This window comes from Passer montanus, unplaced genomic scaffold (assembly GCF_014805655.1).
Source record: "Passer montanus isolate IOZ18808 unplaced genomic scaffold, ASM1480565v1 scaffold21, whole genome shotgun sequence".
NCBI lineage: Eukaryota > Metazoa > Chordata > Aves > Passeriformes > Passeridae > Passer > Passer montanus.
Genome location: NW_024366703.1, coordinates 1,148,804 through 1,173,120, shown reverse-complemented (window position 1 = coordinate 1,173,120; position 24,317 = coordinate 1,148,804). Strand labels below are relative to the sequence as shown.

General features: G+C 40.6%; 1 protein-coding gene across 5 annotated transcripts in view; it reads left to right on the top strand.

Moving 5' to 3' along the window:
* Window positions 1-24,317, top strand: part of MARCHF8 (membrane associated ring-CH-type finger 8) — an 87,414-nt gene that overhangs the window by 48,920 nt on the left and 14,177 nt on the right. For 3 of the 5 annotated variants that reach the window (XM_039709018.1, XM_039709017.1, XM_039709020.1), the window contains one exon: window positions 15,168-15,218. The exons of the other annotated variants lie outside the window; for them this stretch is intronic. In XM_039709018.1, the coding sequence (XP_039564952.1) occupies window positions 15,168-15,218 (51 nt within the window). The remainder of the gene's footprint in view (window positions 1-15,167; window positions 15,219-24,317) is intronic. 5 annotated transcript variants of the gene reach the window in all.

The window sequence follows — 24,317 nt, the reverse complement described above, 5'->3', positions numbered from 1 at the left end:
TCTCACGTGTCTGACTCCAGGGAAGATGTTAACATGCTTTTCACTGAAGGGAAAAGAAGGGTGAACACAGATAGATCTGAGATGAAAACAGAGCATCTGCAATAGCAAGAAGTGTGAATTTAACAAGAAGGAAACATGAGCTCCTGATCAGCAATGGGAAAAGAATCTGCTCATTGTAGTACGGGCATTTTTTCAAGTTGTCGTCGTTCTTTACCATTTTTAGATGTGAACCACTTTTACCTGTCAGCGCTTTTCAGAGGTGATCTCTGACTCTGTCCCATTCTTTTCAGCTGAGCTTTGGGAAGGTTTAGTGTCCAAGGCCATGAAGGTCTGACTGCAGAATGTGCACCTCTTTGTTCCTCAACCACTCCTCAGTGGTTAGCCTAGCTTTTCTTCTTTGCTGTTTTCTGTGGTACAAATAAAATCAACTACCTTGCCATTAAAATTGAGAGGGTTTCTTTGTCTTAGTTTATTGTAGCCCTTGATTTGCCCTGTCTAGTGCAGATTCTTTCCATTAAATGAAAACAAAATGTAGTTTGTGAGGTTTTTTTGTTGTAATGTATATATATATGTCTATGTATGCATTTGACATAAATACGCCTCACAGTCTTCCTACTCAATTAAAACCTCTCATTTTTACACCAATATCCTTTCCTCTTAGTGCCTTTTGTTGATTGCTGCAGTTATCTTTTCTTGTATTGGGTTACAAGATTTCTGAATCAGTTCCAGCCTTTTGCCATGTGTTGTAATGCTGAGTAGTACACAGTCCTGCTCCTGAATTCTGTTCTTTCTTGAAAGTATCAATTGAATTTGGCACAGGATTCTGATTTTTAATTACATCCAGGCAGAATGTTCCAGTCCTTCTAGTACCTCCAGTATTTATAATTCTTGTATAGTGAGATTAACTTCGTATCTTTCAGGGAATAAAACCACTCTATCTGTAAGTATTTGTTAGAAGGGTATGTTAACTGGAAGCCAAATCTAATGCTCCACTTCCGAGGAGTGTTAGCTGGCAGAGAAATAAAATCCTTCAGGATTTAAAAATTATTGCAATCCTATTTTCTAAAGCTTACAGGAGTTCCCCTTTGCACCCAGGATTAGATTTTTATGAAGATGACTAGATTCTTTCTAGATTCTTCATATGGCAGTCATCCTCCTTTGTATAACATCCCAAATTCTGTTTCTTGCATTGAATTAAAAAATATTTCCAAGTTATTGTAGGGGTGGGGAAGGATACGAGAAGGACAATATAGATAGCAGCAGAAAGACAGGAGAAAAGGGCAGGTTCATATGGGAAGAGCAGTAAGAAGAGTCAAGAATGATAAAAGGTACAAGGAGACACAAAGTGCAGGTGTGATGTGGTGATGGGGACAGTGGTGGTGGCTGAATATGCCCTTGATGTGGTCACTGGTTCCTTGGCTGTTCTTCTCACTGTATCTCTGCTGCTGCAGGATATGAAGCAATGCTTACTTATAGGCAGTGTATATGTGTGGGCTTTGCTGGTTTCACCCTGTCACTTAGGGAAGCAAAGTGTTTTTTAATCTCCATAAGCCTCTAGTCTTGCACCAAAACATGCCCCTCCTGAAATGTAATCCTCTTACTTCAGTTACACTGCTATGCTCCAGTTATGCCCATGTGCTTGGGAGCACAGGCAGCAGGGTTTCTGAGTGTGTCAAAGGTTGGAAAAACTTAAACACCCAAACACTTAGAGGAAGCCTAACATTTTTTGACAAGCTTGTAGATTCCTTATGCTGTGCAGCGTCACTTGCAAAAAAAAAAGGCAAACAAAGCAAAAGCAAAATGCCACCACAAAACAAACAAAAACCCCAAAACAAAATACAGCAAATTAGGCATCTTTGAACATATACTAGTTTGCATCGCCCTCAGTTTCCTTGCTTCCGTGTACGGGGGAATGAGGACATTGTGGAGCGCCTTTTGCATGCTCACAGACCACATGCTTAGAGAGCTAAAGGTCATTAAACAGCCAGGGAGGTGCAGTGACAATTTGAGATTAAATTTACAAGTGGTGGGGACAAATAAAAAAAGTTTCAGGGGTGAAATGAGATTGGTGGAATGAAATGCATCACTGACTTAAAGGAAGCAGTTACTAAGAAGTGTTTTGGCAGGTGGTGGGCTCTGGGAGGCATCTCTTAAAGCAGATCCTGAAGTCTGAGACTTCATGTGAAAATCAATGCCCTGACAAGATCCAGCTTGGAGATTTACATTCTACAACCAAGAACAGTGGAGGGGAGAGCTCTCACTTATGTTCTCCTTGCTTTGTCATGGTTTCAGTGTACATGAAACGCATCCTGTGCAAACCACACACGCTGTTCAGCCACGTGCCTGTAACAGGACACAGCTGCTGGCTGTGACATGGAGCAACACCACATACAGCAGTAGTACAAACAGGGGTGAATTTCACTCCGGGCAGCATAACTTCCTTGTGCCTCAGGTTTCTCTTCTGCCAAGTAACTGCCACATTTGCCTGCTTCGGGATACTGATATCAAACTCCAGGCGTGTGTTTTGAAAGAGACTGTAAATTGCAAACTGGCCTCATCATGTCTCTTTTACAGGTATCATCTTGTTCTGCTCTTATCTTGAGCTGCTCCCTAGTGCTGTTCAACACTGAACAACTGCAGTATTTCCTCTGGAGAGAGAATACTGTTTTGGAGGAAAGGTGCTATATAAGAAATCATGTACACTGTGCACCAGAGTTTCAATCCTGTAGTACAGCCTGATTTTCAGTGATAATGTGGGTGTTACCCAAATACTTCAATGTACTAAGAGAGGTTCTTCCAGTTTTACATCCTCTTTTTTATGTCATTCGTTCTGTTCTTTTTGGGTACTAGCAGCAGATGGTGTTAAGGAACCTTTCAAGAAAAATATCAGCTTTTCTGAGCATCTCTGTAGAAAATTGGGCACTTGTTCCTTTGAACTCTTGCTTTTATTATTTACCTCTCTGTTATGCTGCTTTGTTCTTAGCTGCAGGATAAGTCTGCCTATTTCACTACTTTGAGATTCTAAAGCTTGGAGTTTTAAGTGACTGGAAGAGGTTGGTCCCAGCAACTTTTCCCTGGAGATGAGAGGTTTTCTTCACTTCTATGCATTAAACAAGGGAAGCCTACAGGAAGTATGTACAAAGACCCACATAATTTTTCCAGACCTGACACTTAAATATCTCCCTGTTTGGAAGATTATTAAGACTTGAACTGTAAGGGTAATAGGAAACTGTCATAACTGCAGGGTGAGCTGTTACCTTTTGATCACTTGTAAATGCATTTTCCTTTGGGTTGATTCCCATTGTTCGTGATGCTTGTTTTGTTGCAGGAATTCCAGCTCACCAGTCTCAGGTCTTGCCTGACCTAAGGAATCATTTAATCTCATCTCTGAATTTCCTTCTGGATCCCTCTGAAAACACAGTGACATTTGTGACTTCCTCAAAGCAAAGCACATATGTATAAGGAATGGTGAAAGGGAAACAAAGAGTTAAAATACAAAAGATGCTAAATGTATCTAACCCTTAGCTTTTCCTTGCAAATTCACATCAGTTTCACTCATGTTTGGTAGGTTTGTATTGAAGTACAAAACCTGTGAATTTTAAATATAGCAGAGTCTGAATGTGGGCCACAATGTTCTGGTTTGAGTTTCTGTACATTTAAGTCTCTGAATTTCAGAGCACAGTCCAGTTGTTCATGCAGGTTGCATCCTTATCCTGTGGTACTCTTTGACCACTCACTGCAGCTTGCAAGATGCAGCTCAGCAGCATCTAGTCCTTCCCCCTGTGCTGCTGCCTTTTCCCACAGCACTTGTTGTGCCAAATCATCTGTTTTGTCTTTTAGAGAATGCTTTGCATATTTTTTTTCTTGCTGGATGCTTTCTGAAGGGCCCTTTTAAAACTAAAATCTAAGAGAAAATTTTTTCCATTTTGTAATATCCAGATGAGCAATGTTGCTTGCCTGGGATTTGGCTTTTAAGAAAAATGGATTTCCAAAGCAGTAGTTACTTTTCTTCAATCTCCAGGAAGATACTTGAGCAGTCATTTCAAACTGGAAGGATGGTACTTATGTTCAGGGATAATTTTATTTTTTGTGTTTTTAAAACTAAGAGGAATCAGAAATAGGTTTTTGGGGCAGGGTGTGTGTGGACTGAGAAGTTTTAGTTCTGGATCAGAACTTTGTTGTAAAAGGATCAGCAAGCATGTGGTTGGTGTGATGCTTCAAGTATAAAAGTTTGCAAACTGAGGATTTTGCCTCCTACCCCCAAAGGGAATCTTTTCTGCTGGATTCTAGTACCAGTGGTGAAGCCCCTCTTGCATTGTTTCAGCTTTTCACTCAACTAGAGGTGTAAAGGCTAAGAGAAAACAGCCTCCCTTAAAGATATGATTATATATGTTTGCAGCAAATCTACAAAAAGGCCTTTAATTATTCATTGGTTCTTCGTGATGTTTTAAAAGTTAATTCAAAAAATACAAAATTATGTGTTTTAATAATATTTTCTAAACCAGCTGCAGATTTCACAGAGTGCTAGTGTGATTTTTGCAGATAATGAATGTATAGAGCAGTGAGCATGGAAAAGATGGAAACTGAGTTTTTAAGATCAAGCTTTGGTGAGGGTCACTTTAAAGGCAATTTGACAAAAGTCAACTTGTATAAGTTAATACACTTTTCCTGATGACTTTGATGCAATTTCCTGTGACAAAAAAAAGTCCTCACTCAAAGCTTTAGATAAATAAAGAGCAGGAGGTTTAATGTGAGTATGAGGCTTAGTTATATCCCTTTCCTCTTGGGAAGTAAACTTTACAAAACGCTGTGTCAGTGCAGGAATGCAGCACTGTCCCCAGTAGGTCAGCCAGCACACTCCACAGCTGCAGTTCCTTTTCCATTTCATAGGAATAAATGAATGAGGCAGAGGAACCCAAAGAAGTGAATTGCTTAATACTGCTTGCATAATAGGAGTACTTTTGAGCTGATGCATGTGTGTTTCCATAAAAAACTCTGAGACCGAGCAGGATTTCACTGGAACTGGAGCATGAGTGTTGCAGAAAGAGAATGAGTAAATGTCTTCAGTTAAGTGGAAAAGCTTCTGTTTCAATAGGCTAATGGCCCAGAGATTTTATTTTAGCAGAAGATGCAGGCGTTCCTGGGACTGTAGTGGTAAATTTAGTTCTTACGCAGCTGCTGGCATTTGGCTCATTCAGACACACAGAAGCCTCAGCCCTCCTTATTAGACAGTGTGTGTGCTGAGTTTCCCAAATGGGTGAAGGGCAGTGCTCTCCTGGAAGACTTCTTCTCTTCAGCTAGCAGTTTTTGTAAGTCTCCCATCCAGTTGCCTCAGACAGTCTTCTGCTGTCTTCTAGGATTTTAGGTTTTGAGGCTGCCCACATGGAGCATCCCCTTTCTAGCTGCAGGCACCATACTCTGTATTCACACCACCTGCTCAAGAAAAATGTATTTTTTTCTTTCCCTTTTACTGTGTGCTGGCTTGCAGGTTGATGATCCTGCTGTGCTGGGTCATCCCTGCTTAATTTAGCCAACACAGCTTCATTGGCTTCAGTGTGGCACAGTGTAAGCACTGCACTGCTGTCCCTTCCTGCACAGGGGTTCTTTAAGATACGTTCCTGCTTCTCCCAGCTGATTGTGTAGTAAATGTAGATTTCCATGTGAAAAGGCAAACATGTTTTTCTAGCTGACTCTTAGTGCAATTTTTGCACCTCTGTTTCTTTTGCCTTAAGGTAAATTAGTGTTTTTAAAACTACCTACTACCACTTGTAGCTACTGAAATACTTTTCTTCTGGTCAGGGTGTTGGTAGTGACTCAGTCAGTCTTAGAGCCAGAAGTGTGCTCAGATGGCAGTAAGTACATTTAGAGTGTGTTAAATCCTGTGTGCTTTTACAGCCTCTAGCACTGTGCAAATCATAGGATTTCTTGGTCAGTGATGAGTGACCATCTTGAGTCACTGTTGTTCACACGCAACTGTGAGCAAACAGAATGGCCCTGACAGACAGATGTGTAAAAGCAGGAGATACCATACCTTGGCTTCTTCAGCTCTGAATTTTTGCAGGAAGCCCTGAAATTCACAATTGCAGAAAATGTCCTGCTGGGCCAGGCTGTGGGAGGGTGGGGTTAGCAGTGGCTTATGAGGCTGGGGGTGCAGCCGGGTGTTTCAAAGCCCTGCCTTACCACGTTCTTGCCGTGCACTGTACTGTAGGAGCGCAGTGCCTTTAGATGTTCTCAGCACCAACCAGTGCAGAGCTCCAGTGGGTGCCCATGGATGATGCTGTGCCCAGGAGTGGTCTTCTCGCTAGTCCCAGGTATCCCACTCTGGACTCACACTAGTTGGCTGCATCCCACAGCATCAGGTGAGGCCCTGTGTGAGACCAGCTGTGCTTTCTTGACAAAATGGTAAAAAATGTTCTTGGGTTACTGGTTAGGGTAGCCTGCTGTTTTTTGCCTTTTGTTTGTGATATCACGTGTGAGTTTTGGGGAAAGAGAAGGTAGATGGCTCCATATGTGCTTTCCCTAGTTTTGTAGGGTTTTTTCTAAGAGGAACAGGGGAGTGCAATTTTTTTAATTAAAAAAATATAAAAGTATGTATATGTGGGCATTCACACATGCATGTTCTTTAAATTTTTGTGTTATATAGTCAGTCAACATGTTTGGAACTTACTGGATAATTAGTCAGGAACTCTGAAATCTCATTTAATAAAAATTTTTATTAGCACATTTATGCTTTAAAATATTCTCATTCTGCAGTTCAAATGCTCTATCTTTTAAATGAAAAGTACCTTTTCTCTTAGGTGTGAATAATGTTTTTTCCCAGAGCTGTGTTTTCTTTAAGGATGGCTGAATATGTTGCTTTTCTTATAGACTATTTGTAGTGAGTTGTCTGAACTTAGAAACAAATGTTGCTAGAAATGTAACATGAATAAAACTCTCCAGAACATCACAATTTTAGAGTCTTACAAGGATCTCACTCTAACCAGTGTTTGGCTCAGTGAGTTTAATGGCACCTGTAGGCCCTAGCTGATAATTTGCTTAAATTTTTGTGATCGTTCAACACTGAGTTTGAAATGCTTCAGGCAGAATATTTTGCTGACTGCACTAATAAAAATGCGAAGATAAAATTTCAGGAAAAAGCAAGCTGGTCTGTACTGGTTAGGTATTGCTAAATAGGTATAATATCTACAAGTGCTCTTTCAAGGGTTCTTTTGTCATGTGCTTTCAGCCATATCATGTTAAATGGTAACAAAAATACCCTGAGCACTTTCCCAGCATCATTTGGGAAGTGATTTCTCTATTTTCTCTAGGGAACATTGTTTGCCCTTATGATCCATGCAGACAGAAATAGGTTAATAAGCAATCATGTCACATTAAGATGTAAAGGGAGGAAAAGAAGGTCAAATCCTTGAGCAATGTAGAAACTACTTGCAGTATCAAGCTTTCTTTGGGCAATAGACAGTTTTCTAGTGTTGTTCTGAATCTGATTTCAGATTCAGGAGGCCTTTGTAAGCTTGGCTAGGAGATTCATTCACTGTTTTAGCAGTACACTTTGGTGGTATGAGTTGAAGGTAAAAGCAGCTTTGTGGACCATGTTAGATGAGCAGAGGCAGTGATCCAGACCTGTGTGTCAGGCCTGAGCTGCAGCTGCTGCCCTGCCCAAGGAGCAGGTGCCGAAACACTGCAGACACAGGGAAAGGCCAGCTCTTCTCAGAAGCTCTCCAGGATGCAGGCTTCCTCTTGTCTGCTGGCAGCTTGAGTAATTCCAAGTTACCAGTTGCCTAGAGGGTTTTTTAATCGGTGAATGTTTAAAATAGTCAATTGATTTGGCATATTGACATGTTTAGTGTACCATGAGAATTCCAGCAGTTGCATTAAATGCAATTACTTTGTAAAAGATAGAATGTTATTCCTTTTAATGTGTTTATAATTGCAGACTTCCTCAGTGTGTGTCTCTTTCTTCCTGCTGTTAAATACACAAAATTGTTTGAAATGGCATTTTCGCTGTAAGCTTAATGTGTACTGCTTCCATTATCAAGAAAGGTGTGTATTTTTGGATCACGTCTTTTGTAGTTCATATAATTTGTTCCCTGAGGGAAGGATTCATTTTTTTGTGCTGCATCACATAAAATTGTGCATTGATTTTAGGCAAGTTGTCTGGCAACAGCAAGATAAGAACATCGGTAAAACATGTTCGATGTCAAACTTTGTAGTCTACTTTCTTTGTTTGAAATTGGGCCCATGCACATGCATGTAAAGAGTGTGCAAATTGATACGTTTTTAGTGAAGTGTACCAGACTGATGGTCTTGTACAGAAATAAAAATTTGTGCTTCCAGGTGAGGCAGCCTTTGGTCACCAAGAGGAAACCATGTATATCCTCTTCTAGCTCAGACGGTTAAAGAAGGGAGATGGAGGTCACATGTCCATTTTGAAATAGCAGCTGGAGATGCAGGTTATCCATTATCAGAGACACTTTGCAGACTCTTTGGAAGTAAGGCGAAGCAATGCAAAACCCAGGAAAATGGTATGTTGAACAAAGCCATGGAGAAGAGGGCCTTTTTGAAGAGAATGCTATTCTCACCTTATCTACCATCTGGCTGGAGTCAAGAAAGAATCCAAGCATGTCTCTTATAGTCCTAGGACCAAACTGGCAAAGCCAGACACAGAGCAGTGCACAACAAGGAACTGTATCTGTTACAGGGACCTGCGTGCCTGACAAGTTTGCACATCCATGGAAGTTCTGAGAGCTGCTCCTCAGGCAGGCAGGAGATGGAGTGCATGGTGCTTCTGTCCACACTGGGGTGCAGACACGGGCTAGAGATTCCTGTTTAACTTTTACACTCTGCTCTGTTTGCCTCTGTTCTTTGAATTTCTTCTCTGTTCTATTTCTTGTTTGTGATCTGCTAGCCTCCTTGACCTGCCTCCTCAAACCCACAAGGGCTGTGGCCTGTTTTGAATTCCTCAATTCCTTAAACTTGGCCATTGAAGCCATTTGGTCTGTTTGTTGTCTTCTCCTTTTGTTGGCCAGTCTTTTCTGTTAAAGCCATATGAGCTCATGGTTTTATTTCTGTTGCTAATGTTTTCAGGCACAGCTGTAAGTTCAGTGCCTGGAATAAAGCTTGTTAATTTTCATATGTTTACTTTCAGGCTTATCTTTTGCCTTCAGGTTGTTTTTCCGAGTTTGTCTCCCACTATGTGAAGTGGCTTAATGTGAATATGAATAAACAAGTTAGTTATCCACAGTGAACTTGCTATAGATTTCCCTTTATGATAGATCTGAAATCTTACATTGGTTTTCTGCACTTAGTCATGGATTGCTAGTTGCCAGGAGTCAAGTGGGATTATCCAGTAACAGAAGATACTGAACTAGATCCAAGGGGCATGATTTGGATTCCTATCAGTATTGATACTGTTATCTCCAGAAAAACAAAAAAAGGGAAATAGGTGATGTGATTTCCATCACCCTTTTGCTTTCAAGTGTCAAGTAAACACTGCACAAGTATTTTCAAGTTAATACTCCACAAGAGCAGAGATGCTAAGCATAGATGCCATGAATGTTTTTTGACTAGGTACATTATGGCATTATTCTTAATGTCATTACTCTTCTGGCTGTGTGCAAAAATCATTAATGAGCCTTGATGATAATTGTTGCTCTTCCACAATGACCTAGTGACTACCAAAGAAGTTAAGGACATAGTCGGATGATAAGATGCAAAGTACCATTTCTTATTTAAGTAATTGAATGTCAGGTTCTGTCAGTGACAAGATGTGGTGCTGACAAAGCTTTTGTAACTTAACAATCCATTGGTTTTGACAGATGAAGGAAATAATTGCAAACAAAATTGTTCTCCCATTTCTTTCCTCTCATTCTGTCTACTTAAGACAATTAAGTGCACTTGCCAATATTATCAGCAGCAATTTCCTCTTCCCAGACTAAAAGCATATGTTCTTTTTGATATATATTGTTCAGGTATAGGATTGCAGAGCAAGACTTGCAGAAATTCTTGGAAGAAGTTGTGAGGAAATTTGACACGGTCATGAAACCTGAAACAATACCTGGGTGTGTATGACTGCATGTTTATAGAACAGTGATGCAGTCGTGCTCTGGTTGTAGGACTCAATGGCAGAACAGTTTCACTTCTGATTTGCTGCTTTGCCCTGCATGGATCAGCTACTCAGTACTTCAGCACCTCACCATTTCAAGCAGTGCCATTCTGTGTTCCATTCTGTAATTCTCATCAGATCTAAGAATGAGAATTGCTGTATGAATCAGAGCAGTTGTTACTTATTCATTCTCTTCTGCAAAGTTTTTTTATTAAGTAACCATTTACTCAAAAGACTTTGTTAAAATTCATTTACATGGATTGTTTATAACAGTAAGTGATTTTGCTAGATATCAATCTAATGCTTAATCTGTCGTTGTAAAATACAGTTGTAATGCACACAATGAAATTAAAATGCCTTTCAGAGTCCACGTAGAAAACCACAAGTTGGCAATGCTCTAGCCAGTCTGACCTGTTTGTTTTTGTGTGTCTTTTGGGCTGAGACATTAGTACTTGCCTTGTAGGGATCTCTCTCTGTGGCATTGCAGTAACAACATCCTCAAAAAAAAGCCTCTACTCTTTGTTACTGAGATTTTAGATGGAGAATGCCTATCTTCAGATGAAGCTCTTAACCATGACATCATGTAAGATAATGTAACACAGAAATTGTATTGCAAAATGGGGAATATAGTGCCCTAACAGGTCACTGGTATATTAAAGAATTAAGACTTCAGGAAGTAAGCCTGTGCTGGGTTCACACATAGACACTGGTGTCTTGAGGGCAAAGGAGTACCGTCCTCTAATGCCCTCTGTCCTGTTTTCCAAGATGGAAAGAGAATAACAGTCATCTTGCTAACCCCTTGGGATCTGGCTTGTAGTTTCTTCTACAGGTCTACGAGCAGAGATAAAAGATGGGTTTAGCATTAATCATTCTTAGGACTGGATTTAGGTGTGTAGTCACAGTTGTAACCAGGTGGTTGCACAAGCTGTGAAACTGCTTCCTCTGTTGTCTTCTATTTATCTGCCTTAATGACTAGAAAACAGAGTGTTCAAAAGACAAAACTAAATTATTTTACTGATACATTGTTTACTTTTCATCTGGCTAAGATATTTAAATTGTATTTCTTTAGGATTCCTGGTTGCTGATGTTGCAGTAGCATCAGCATCCACAGCTAAGTTTGGAGAAAGGTCACTTTGATACAATGATGTTTTAAGTGGACAAGAGCAGCTCTGGCTGCAGTGGCTCTCATGGTAGGAACTGGTGTATTGGGGTTCGCAGGAATTCTGGGTTTGGCTGTGTGAGTTATGTAGCTGTTGTGCTTAGTGGAAAATGGATACATTAGGGTAGGGGAGCAAGGGTAAAAGAACTTGAAATGCTGAATATATGAAAGACAGAGGCAAAAGGAAGGACAGAAGGGAGTTATCATCTTCTAGATATCTGAACTGAAAAGGCCTTGGGAAATGTCATGCAGCTAAGGAATGGTGGCAGAAGGGAAAATGAGCCAGGTAAGATGGAAAAGGCAAGGTGTAGAGCCCTGAAGAAAGGCAGATGTGAGCTGAAGCAACTGCTGGAGGAAGAAGGCACCTCTGTCACTCAGCTGGGAGCAAATTCAAGGGGAAGGTAGAAAAAGGAAGGCAATTGCAAGCAAGCATGTCCAGAGGACTGAGTAGCAATTTTTATGGTTTTCAGTAATTTTTCTAGAGCCACACTAGCTGCTGGGGACCTCAGAGCAGCAAATGTGAGTGAATGGCTCAGGACAAGTGACAAGCTGCACTTGTAATTTTTTCATATCTGGGTGGCGTTTGTTTGTTTGTTTGTTTTTTAAACACCTGCCAGATGGTTCTAGTTGAGGAGGATGCCTTCAAAAGAGAGGATTCCCATTATTCCATACAGAAAAACTGAATTGCTAAAGGAGAGTGACACTTTAACTGGTGATAATTGTAGGGTCCTTGCTTGCAGGTGCTGCTTTTCTCTTGATCATTCGTTCAAGTGCAAAGCTTAATGCTTTTGCATGAGGGAAGGAGAGCTTGTTTGGAGCTCTGATTACCACAATATGTCTTACTGTGCACTGGGAATATAGTAGAAATAGTCTCTGAAGGTTTTTATTTGTTGGGAGTGATAGTACCATGAAAGTTTAGTCTTTCCACTCCCATGTCAGTGTTAATTTGTGCATAATTCTAAAAGATCCCAGGATTAATGTACTGGTAATGGATATAGAGTGAATGTGGGATTTGTTTGTCTGCCTTTTAAATAGTTTTTATCTGTTTAATGTTTCTGTTCCTCATTAATTGTGCCTGCTATTAAAATCTACGATACTGAATTTCCTGTTGATGTTATGGATGTACCTGCTTTGTGTGGCTAAGAAACAGAGATGTTAAAAAGCACTTATGTGCTTAGGAGTCCATTAGGTGTATCACAGCTTCCTAAATATATGTGTGCATGCATGCTATAGCCCTTATGGGAATACTTTTCAAGATTCTAATTTTTCTTTAAAATGGTCGCTTTTTCAATAACACAACCAATTGCTTGCAGTCATCTGCTGACTGAAACCTCTGACAGGTATGTTTCCAACAGTAGACAAATAAAGATAACATGTACATCTGTGTCTTGGAGGCTCCTGGCATCTATCAGATAAAATCAGTTCTGGGAGCAGAGGCAGAGAGACAAGTTTCTGTGGCAGCAGCTAAAAGTCTGTTTGTTCTGCATCATCTACTGTGTTGTGAAAATACAGACCTTGTCTTCCAGCCTGTCGTGCTTATTAAATTTTAGCACATCCTTTTCAACGCAGGTGCCTGTGCAAGTTCAGTCATACTCCCTTGCAAACATCATCTTCAGCTAGACAGAAGTTTTGGTGGGGGGCATTGAGTTAACATGAAGAATCTCTGCTCTGTTTAATTTCATCCTTGTCTTTGACACCTTGGGCTGGATTTGAGACTGTCACCTGTCTTGCTTCAGGGAGACTTGTCACCCAAGGGTTTCACTCTCCGCTGTCATTTTCCCTTGTTGCATGTAGCCTTGCTCTGCTTCCCACGCATCCCTGGAAGGCCAAGCACAGCCTGCTTCCCCCACACCTCACACACAGGCAGTGGCAAGTCTTTGTGCTTGCCAACTTGTGTCGGTCTCTTTTCGTCATAGCTTGAGAACATGTTCCTGCCCCCTTTTTTCTTCCTCCTGTCTCCTGCAGCGTCAATGAACCTTTTTTTTGCCCTGTTGCTATGGTTACAGTGCCTTTGATGAAGTCAGCTAGGCTGTCCCTTATGATTGGAGCCAGTTCTTAGCCGTACAGGTCTGGCAGTAGTCCTGTCCAACAACAGTCTTCGCATAAGCATTATGTCCATATTTTTGAGGGTCTTTGTGTGTTTGTTTGTGTCCCAGGAATACTGTTATCTATGTAACAAAAGCTCATAGTCATCTCAAAAATCAAACTCAGCCTTGCAATGTATAAATCTGGCATTCTGATACTTGCTGATTTTTTATTTTGGCAGTCAGTCAAAACTAGCATGTGGTGTTCCCTAGCCACTTTTCCCGTTTTCTTCAGAAATACTATTTTACTGTCTTCTAGATACTCAGATTCCTACAGGAAATTTCAGAGCACTGTATTTGCTTCCTCATGTTTTTAATGAAGGAAATGCAGTTTTAATCTGTCAACTGACAGAGTGCCCAGGACTGTGTTGAGAGGCAGCTGGTGGTGTAAGGAAGGGACACCCTGCTTTTGTAAGCACATGCTAAAGTTTTATGCCTTTATGGCTTATTTTTTCTCATCCAAAAGGTTTCAGGTTGCTGTGGAGGATGCACTCTAGAAGAACTATCTGGGAATACAGGGATGTCAAAAGTTTGGGTGTAACATCTGAATGCTCAGCCAGCCAGGCTGACTTCACATGGGCTTTAGTCATTGAAGGGTCACTTGAGTTGTAGCAAACTATAGGCAGGAAATCTGAAACCAGTGTGCTGACCTAGGACTAACAGCAGTTGACTGATGGGGAATTTTCTTGTCCCTATTTGTTATAGATATAGGGCTTCTGGTCTCAATGTCTGTCTGATCAATCACTGTCCAGAAGACTAGAAGACAGTGCTGTCAATCAAAAGTGTCTCTGTTAGGTTTAATTCTCTTCAGGGATAAATGTGAAAGAGTTTCCTAAAAACCCAAGCAAAAAGATGCACTTCTAGAACCCCTTACATAGCTTAGAGCTCACAGGAAACTTTAACTTTGCCTTTTTGTCAGAGGGTTTAAATCTCAAACCTATTGCATCCCAGCTTTACAGACTTAGAGGAATGTAGATCCGTAACTGAATGTTATGACTTGCTCTGTTTGTAGTGCTTGTTTAGAGAAAAGTATTTTCCGTTGCATTTTATTCAGAAAAGTTTTTACAAAGCAATTTCTAGGCTCTTCCAAGTGAAACAACTGTGTCCAGTTACAGTAAACTGATATTCAGAAATCAGGTATCCTTAAAGGATGAAATATCTTGCTAAAACCTGCGGTTAATTTTTGAAGGAGATAAGATTGTCATGCTTATATGTCAGGGTTTGCACACTGAAAAGTGAATAACAGATACAATCATTGCTAATTTCAGTTGTGAGAATTGCAGCTTCCCCATTTCCATCTTGTATATTTCCAGTTTAATTCCAAATTCTGTATTAAAAGGATGTTCCTCAATAATTCTGTCATGTATCCTTAAGTGATATGCATGTGGTTATTCACAACTATTTCTAGACTTCACTGTGATATTTTTGTTTTCCATTAAGCAAGAGCTTTCGGCTTTAGTGGTTAGATGTTTGGCTTTAAAGGTAGATGAAGCAGGTCTTCATGATACTGAGAAGTATCCTTTCCAAAAGAAATGCCGTCTGAGTAAAGGCCTTTACACTACCCTCAGAGAAAAGAAATAACTGGTTTAGTATTTGTCAGTTTGTACATGTGTTGCCTATGTGATTTTCTGCAAGGTAATACCTTGTTAAACAGACAAGCAATTAGTGATTATTGTAAATCAGGCTGATGTCAATAGAAGCAACATCCTTCAAAGCCCCAGCTGTAGGACTGTCTCCATGGAATTTGATTTCTAATGCAAACTTTTAAGTATTTTCATGATTGTGACTTGTTGCTGCAGTGATCCTGTTCTTGCTCTTTCAGAATGAGAAGGCTTTGGGGCATTCCGTGAGCCGCTCTAGTAACATCTCAAAGGTATGTTGCTTGATGTGACTCAGTCTTTAATAAATTTGGGGATACTGGGATTTCTTTTATTTCAAAATTGAGTGACACATGTGATGATGTGACCAGTAGAAAATGCTTTTTATGCCTGTCATTGATAGTCACTCCTGAAACATTAGAACTCTGGTGTTTTGCAGACTCTCTTTACAGGTCAAACGAAATGGAAGCTACAGTAGGTTTTCTCTTTCACACTGTCAGCTTCCTTAGCTTGATAGGAGCAAGATAGATGACAGATGCCTGAGATCTTATCTTGGAGGGAAAGTGGCTCCAAAAACATTACTTAAGTATGTTGTTTTGTAAGATAAAACACCTTTTGTAAAGACGTTGTGTAAGATATGTATAGCCATGCAACCCATAATATGTGTAGGATATGTGGTTAAATGTTATTCTATTGTTACTTCAACAACAAATTATTTTTAAGTGCCATGAGCTTATTATCAGGACATGACTATGTAAATATTTCTAAGTGTTTGATTTTACAGAGCCTGGTCATGTAAGGCAAGCAGGATGCTCCACCCATTCTAGTCACTCTTCAGCATAACCAGTGGGCACATCCAAAGCATAATTGCTTTGTTATGCCATTAAGAAAAAGGTATCTTCTGTCCAAGATAATTATTGCAATACATTCCCTACATGCAATACATTGGAAATAGGATTTTCTGTTAGCTGTGCTGGTTGAACAGTACTTTTCATGGGGTTTATAAACTTCAACTCTTTGTTGCCACAGTTTTAAGTGGCTGTTTATAGTTACTTTTAAGGAAACACTGAGTCATTATGTCTGCAACATAATAAGTTTTGTGAGTACTTCTGGATCTAGGGAACTGTTCAAGACTATCTCCAAGTGAGACATCAATGTCTCGCAGAGGAGACATTGTCTGCACATAATATATGATTTATATGGGCACAGACAACTTTCACTTTGGAGCCAAAAGACAGGATTACTGGATGTCCTAAACAGTGGGCAAGGCAACTGCCTGGTGCACAAGGTGTTGACCAAGCTCTAAGTGTTGTTATCATGGATTGCATTTGGCATCACAAAATGTTGATTCATATAAGAGGTTTTGGAATAAAAACTGTGTAAGTATAAATAGTCATGTAGGTTTTTCTGAAATGGAACTGTGCTTATGCCTTTTTATCTTAGTTCTTATCTTCTTAGGGATCCTTAATTGGATTTTCAGGTTTTGTTCAACAGAGATAGTAGTTTTGCCATTAAGTGTCATTGTACTTTTCCAGAGTGTCTCAAATCAGCACAAACCTTTTGGCAGCAGCACTTTGGTACCCCTATGAATCTGCACAGTTCATTCTTAGTTCATCAAGAACTGGTAGTGTGGCAGTGCAGTGGGAAGGACCTTGCACTGTGGCAAAGCTCTCCCTGGGACTGCTGGCAAGTGAGACATCAATATTTACATTCATCTTGAAGTGCTGAAACGTTCATCGTGACTGCTGTGTGTTGCAAAAGCTAAAGGTCTCAAGGGGATCACAAGTCAGTCTTACCAGTTTAATGGAGGAGACTTTTTGGTTGCAAAGCGAGCTTTCCAGAGCTGTTGATGTTCTTACTGTTCCTGTGTCACCTCTGCATGATCCATTCTGTGCACCTTCTCCAATCTAGAGATAAGTTCAAACAAGGGTAGAGGGTGAAAGCCTCATCAGTGAAGTCAGCCCCTGATTTGCCTGCCTGTGCATCCAGGCAGTTCAGTGCTAAACTGCAACAATTATTTTATGGTTGACAGGTGTTTTGGCTGTTGCATGCAATTTCAAATGACAAATCATGAAGCATTGTAGTAGAAGCTTAAGTACATGGAAAATTTTTCTTTACTTGAGAGTTTTAATAGGAAAGGGCCCATTTTTTTATTCAGAATACCATAGCAACCTGGCCAATAAGGCAGATTGGGTACACATTTCAAGTATGGAAATGCTTGGTTGCCTGTATATCCCTTTCTGAAATCCACAGGACTTGTTGATCCAACACCATTTTAAGAGCTTTTTAACCAAAATTGGGTTAAATCAATTACATGCTGCATTTCCAGATGTGTTGAAAATGTGTATGTGTGTGTTGTGCAGAAATAATGGTCATGCTTTCTAAAGCATGACTATTTCAGCCATTGTTTTTCCACTCAAATCTAGTTTACAGCACAGCAACATAGCAAATCTGCTACAAATTCTTGGCACTGACACTTGAATCAAAGCCTTACTGGTGCTGCTATGTCATTATGAACCCGCTGTGATTATTACTGTGTATCTTTCCACTGCTCTCAGTTGCACAGTGTAATTTGAGTGGAAAGGTTTGAGTCAGAACTCAGCCTTTAGCCAAGAGAGGATGCTGTGTTACTTATTGTGACCAAGGAAAGCAATGCCCATGGGCTTAAAGTGATCAGGGAGGGAGGCAGACAGATGGTGCTACTGAAAATGTAATCAGCTGGTAGAGGTAGCAGGACCTCTCTGAATGTAGATCCCTGGTGTAGGGGCCAGGTGGAGCTGCCCCTTGGGAGAAAGGGGCAAAAAGGCAATTCTCCAAGAGGCAGATGCTAAGAGAGGCAGAAGAGATGCTAGTACATGTGGCCAAGCCAAGAAAAAGCAATCACCTGAATATTTGGCTAGGGATGAGGCCAGAAAGAGCAGAAAAAGGAGCAGGGACTAAGATGAAGGAGGATCTTCATATGGTGTCATTAGGCTGTGTGCAGTATGTTGCACACTGGGGGTTGTGGCATTCCTCCAGACCCTTCTTTGTTTTTTTAGTAAATATATTTCAAACACTCTTTTTAAATCTGCTACATGTGAAACATGAAAATTTCTGAAATCTTTTGTATTTGTTTTGAAATTTAAAAAAACCCCATTGAATGCAGATTTAATTGATTTAGTCACGGGACTTGAACACAGCCCATTTTTCCCATCTTGCCCTGTTCAGACACATAAACAGCACTGATGCTGATTGAAACAACCCCAGTTGGCACAAGGGAATACAGCCCAGATCCACATCTCAGCTGTTTACCCTAAGCCAGCATTTTTTCCAAGCAGCCACTGATTGCTGTGAAGTGCTGTCATCATTCAAGCCCCCACAGAGAAATAATTAAGCTTTATAGAAGCTTCGTCCTCTAAATATAAAAGAAATTGACCCTAACACACAGCTAGTCACTGGGAGCATCTAAAAGTGGGATTTTCACAGTAGTGGTAATTCATGCCCTCAGTTCATAGATAATGGAATTGTGCTTACAAGCAGATGAAATTAGGTCACTTACCAAGCTGGTCTCTAAATAGTTATTCTCAAATTAGTGGTACTGTTTACCTTTAAAGTATCTGATATATCCTGAAACTGATGGTGTGATGTCAGGTAATACCTTCAGGTCATCTGTGTTCTGTTCCTGTCATCTGATTGCTTTGGAAGGTTGATTCTAATGTAAAGAGGAAGCACTTCCTAGTCTTATTTTCATAGCACTCCAAGGGATAAACTTTGAAAATGCTAACACTGGGATCACAGCAAAGGAATCAAAAGTTAACTCCTTAAAAAATGTAAATGCTTTGTCTTTTCTGAAGGCATGTATAGTTTTATTTTTTGAGCAGAAGCATGCTGTAAAGTATTAGATTATTCTTAGGCTGAATAGCAACTAGCGCAGACACAAAGTGGTAGCCTAAGCTTGCTATGAAATTTAAAATCCATTTAGGCTGTTCATCAGCTTGGAACAGATTTAGAAAAGCATATGAATACACATGTCCACTGTTGCCTGAAGCTTTAATGGATTCACTGAAGATTTGTCTGTAGAAAAGTAGTCCAGGTTTTTCAGTTGCAGAACTTAGGTATCCTGTAGTCCTTCACATGACCAAGGCTTACTGAAAAAACTGTTTCTCACAGGTGTTCTGTTCAGGTATGTGAACCTGGGGGTAGGGAAATAGGAGTTGCTTAAAAAAACTCTTCTACTGAGTTACTGGGGAAGGAAAAGACATGAAAAATTGTATAGTGTGAAGATGAAAGTATACTCTTTCCCCAGGTACAAGAGCAAGTAATCTCATGCTGGAGCACAGTGCAGTCATGTTTGTAAGGAATGTGATAGTCTCCCTGTGCTGTGATAAATTCCCTCTCCTGGGGCTGGATTCTTTCTGCATATAGGTATGAGAGCACCCCATTAAGGAGGAACCTGCAGAGGTTTCCTTTCCTATTTTGTTCCCTCAGTACATTCAAGGTATTTTGAGGAAGATTTTTAAGGACAAAAAGCCATATATACTTTTTTCTTCTCCCTGCAGCACCTGTGCAGTTTTACTGGGTTTAGTCAACATTAATCCTGTGCACTTGGCAGGTTGTATTGTTCTTGGGGAGATTTTGAAGGGATAGATAGCCTCCTTTCTTTAGTTCTGGAATCTCTAGAGAAAAGCTCCTGACACAATCCTCCTTTAGATTTCTTTAGAAATAAGAGAAAGCTGACTTCAGCTTTGCTTCTAGTTGCTAGACATAGTTTTAATTATAGTCATATACATTCTATAAAGTATGGAAGAAAGTTCTTCTACCAGCTGACTGCTGGTTCTTATCAAATTGTTGCCAAAATTACCTGGTGGAGTTGATTGCCCTGACATTTTCAGATGCCTCTAAGGGTACAGACGTCAAAAAATTGGTGAGTTAATTTTAATAATTAACCCTCTCTAAAGACCCTTGATTTTAATATGCTCTGGAAGTCAATATGGCATGAATCTGGTAGGAAGAACTTACTGGAGAAGATCAGAAGTTGCTGATGGTTGGTCCTGCCATGCTGGTACAAAAGCTTTCAAACCAGCCTGTCAGCAGGGCTGTCTGCCCGTCACATCCCCCAGTCTGTCCATAGGTGGCCTGTTCTGCCCATCTCAGGTGTCAGGTTTGTCCACTTTGGTCTCATTGCACTGCCTTGGTGTGCTGGCACTGCTGGAGGCCTCCTTTGGCATCTGCTGCACAGATGAACTTCAGAGGCTGTGGAACTGCAGTGCGCTTCAGCAGGAGCCGTCAGCCGGCGTGTACATGGAACACTGTGCTTGCTGAAAGCACTCAAGAGTGCATAAAATAAAGGCAAGCCCGTAATCAAAATGCCAGGTTGAAATTTGGGTTGTGGAGTGTTTCGCTCCTTGCTCTATTGCTAAATTTGTATTTGCCTAAAGCTCCTTGTTCTGAAGTTCCTCCTAATAAAAGAGTTAAAATTGCGCTTCTTTTCACTCTTTGTCTGCACAAAAGAGAGTTGTGTTCTATTATTAAATGTGCATAGTTCTTTGTATGTTTGTTCCAGATCCTTAGCTGAAATTTCTAGATGTTTTTGTAGCACAAGTAGTAGGGCCACAGTATTATTCCTAATCATGTGGCACCTAGAAATGACAAAGTTTGCATGTGGGAGGGGAAAACTTTGATTTCTTTAGACTTCCAATTAGTTGAAAAATTCTACAGGAGTTGTTTCTAATTTTTTACCTTCAATTAATAATTTAATCAAGTTTTTAGGATGTGACAGGCCCTGTTCTTTAAAATGAGATGTAATTGCTGTTACTGAAGTGCAGCCCAGAGACAACAGCAACTATACACAGAAGTGTCATCTCAGATAAGCAGGATATCTTGAAATATACCTGAGCCATTGGCATGTTTGCTATGGCTCACTTCAAAGATGCCTTTATTTTCTTAGGCAGGGTGGGGTTTTTGGGTTTTGGTGTGTAGCATGTAATCAAAGGTATGTAATGAGAAAAGGCTGAGTTATCTTACCAATAGATAACACTGTTCACATGGGGGCAGAATGAGAACATATATGTTTATATATGTATGGACACCTGCATATATGTGTATTAAAAATGTATATGCTCCTGCTGGCAACTCTTCAGAGAACTGCAGGAATCCCAGGAATTGTTACCTTCAAAATTGCTGTGATTGTTGGAGTACCAGTGCAGAAGGCCGTGCTGTGACCTCAGTGAATTGCATTAGATAGCAATGTCAATATACACAATTAACTAACTATTGACCTTTAGTACTGAGCTATTTTAGGCAACCAGTCAGGCTGTACAGAGTAACTCACAAGCACATGGCTCCAAGGCTTGTCACTGGAGGTGATGTTCCTCCATGTGAAGGGCATGGCAGTCCACAGAGTTTCAGCAAGTGATTATGGGGTTAGAATGGTCAAATTCAGGCTGTCAAGGCTTAGGCGACATGTCAAATATGAACATGGCAGAAACCTCCTATGAGAAGGAGTGCTCTAAACCCAACTGCTGCTATTGCCATTATAAATATCCAGTTTGGCCAAAGGTGCTGCTGCCTGGGAGGCTGCTGCTGGGGCAGTAAGGGTGGTGTGTACCAGAAGCTACAGAGTGGGGAAGCCTTTGACTGCCTATTTTCCCAGCCTCTTCAGAGCTGAGCCGTGTGTGGGAGCAGCATCAGAGCTCCAAGATAGCTGGACCCGCCTGTTTCATTCACCCATCACCGCCTCTTCACCGTGTTCTGTCCCGAGGCTGCCTGTATTTCTTCTTTTCTGTGGCACCTCTGCCTGAAAGCTGCTGTGTGTGAGTCAGTAGACCCAGGTGAGCTGGGAGGACTGGCCAGCAGCAGTGATGTGTAACCCTGCTTCTAGGTGTGGCAGAACTTGGTACTTAGGCTTTGGGCAGCAGCTTGCATTTTACTGCTCTCTTGTCAGGGAGTTGTGCTTCACTGTCAGAGACTCATTGCTGTCACTGACTGGTGTTCCTAGGGAAGTGACTGGCATTAAAGCCATGGCTCGTTTTACCTCACCTCACTATCCTACTCTGAGTTGCAGTGCACCTCTGGAAGTTTCATGAGCAAAAAGCATGGGAGGAAAGGAGGACAGACTGAGTGACTGGGGTCTCATTGAACCATAGCTTTTGGTGGTAGCCACAGCTTGTTTGAACCAAGGGTGGGGCATAACTTCCTCCAGTGATTTGTTGTTCCTTTTTGTGGTGCCTATCCAAGTGTGTTAATTTCTGTTCATAGTTTGGTTGCACTTTCATTATGCATGAAAATAGAGAAAAGTATCTTTTGTTCTGAAGTAGAAAGATGGGGGGAAAGGAAATGTGCCTCAGATGCTGAGTTTCTGTAAGCCATTTTGAACAGTACTGGCAGCTAGAAACAGAATACTAAGCTTGAAATGCAAATGAAATTCCACAATTTCTTTTTTGTCCCAGCCTTTTGATTTCCCAAGTGGCAAGACTTTTAACACTCTTGGTACCAGACGATTTGATCAAGAAACCAGTAACATGGTTCTGGAAGGGAAATTTTGGATCATTGATTCTAGTCATCTTCTATTAGACTGTCACATCATACATTCTGCTGTCCTTTTTTAGAAAAGTTCATTGCTAAACTGAAGCAGCTGAGAGATTGGATTCATTCTTTGCAGGTTACCTTCTGTGATTTGCTCATAACATAAAACCTGAGACAGATTTATTAATTGATTTGTGACTTCACTTCCAACAATGTGCACCTCTGTCTCCATGGCAGAATGCAACTTGCTGTTTTACTGGTTTAATAATTTGTTTTTACAAGATTGCTCAATATGTCTTTTTAACTATTTCATTATTTTAGTTTTGTTAATTTGCAGAGTGAAACAGTTTATCGGTAAATTAGTGTCAGTTCTTTCATAAATTGTCAGACTTTGAGTTAAAACAAAGTTACTGCAGAAACCCTTATAAAAGATAGGATATTAAGTCAGGTGTACCTGCTTTTAGGAGACATTAAGCATCAATGAGAGAAGAAATTTCCATCAAGTACCTGAATTCACATCACTGCATGGTCAGAATCCTGTGTCATTAACATGTGCAAGTGGTGTAAAATGTAAAGAACTATAGTTTCCTGGATAAAACCAGTAATTGGTTTTTGTCTTTAATTTGTTTTGTCATAGTCATTACATAGCTCAGTTTGCTTTCTGGCCCAAGGTTATTCTATTGGGTTTTATTCTATATATGTACCCAGCTTTGGGTAAGATGGGAAGTAAATTACAGTGTCTTACTAAGGGTTAAGAGCTGTGTGTCTGAGTCTTGGCTGAGTCTTGCCTTTGATTCCTGCAGACCCAGCAGTAAATGGATACCTGTTTTTTCAGTGTCTGTGCACCTGAGGTCTCCTAATACGAGGGCAGATACATTGCTGTCTATAGTGATGTTGACTAGAGAAATAAAACCTGAAAAGATGAGTTCTGTGACAAGGAAGGTGATTGTTTTATCTGCATTTATAAAGTAGCATGGTTATGTATCTTCTCTCACAAAGAAATAGAGAGTATAACGTGTGACAAGGAACCCTGGCTTGGTATGGCAGTATAAAAGCCTGTGGCAGCCTTGTTTAAATATACAATAGGGTCTTTAATAAATTAAGTATAGAATTGACAAGTTCCAAGACAGATACAGTGTGTGTTGCAGCATGATCAAAGCAGTGATAACTGCTGGTGTCTGAAGCTGAAGCACAGGGCTGGGCACAGCATGCTTCATGCTTTTGTCACCTGAGGTCTCCCTGGTCTGGCTGTCTGCAATTGCCTGACCCAGGTCTCTGCTGGCAGTGCTGGTTTCTGTGCAGCTCAGTGTGGAGATGACATTTCTGTTGTTCTGCTGACTGCATTGCTCTTTCCTGGGTTTCAGGCTTTGCTGTGCAGATCAAAAGAGCTGTAAAGCTTTGTTTGAATTTCGAAGTGCAAACAGTGTTTTGCAGCAGTGGGTGAGCAGTGCAGCCTGTCCAGCAGATGTGGAACATGGGAGACCCAGGTTTAAACATTCTCTGTTACGAGGTTATTAATGGCAGTCTCCTCCCCACAAAAATCTCCAGGAAGAGTTGAGAAGTTTGTCAAAGTGATGTGCAGGGTTCAGCAGCAGAAAAGGTCTTTAATAACAGCCAGTGGAGTGACAGCTGAGACAATGCTCATTCTTAGCACACTGAGTTCAGATTTGTCTATTAAGTGTTAAATATGCCAAGAGCTTAACTTTATGTTTTTGAGTTAGTTCAGCTAATTCTTAATTCTTCAGTGATTCTGTTTCTCACTGTGCTCTTGTTGCAACTTACAAATATGACTACTGCCACACCTTTTCTCCAGTATGGATCTTCCAGGATGGAAGATTCTGTTCAAGTAGGAGCAGGACGAAAGGCCTCAA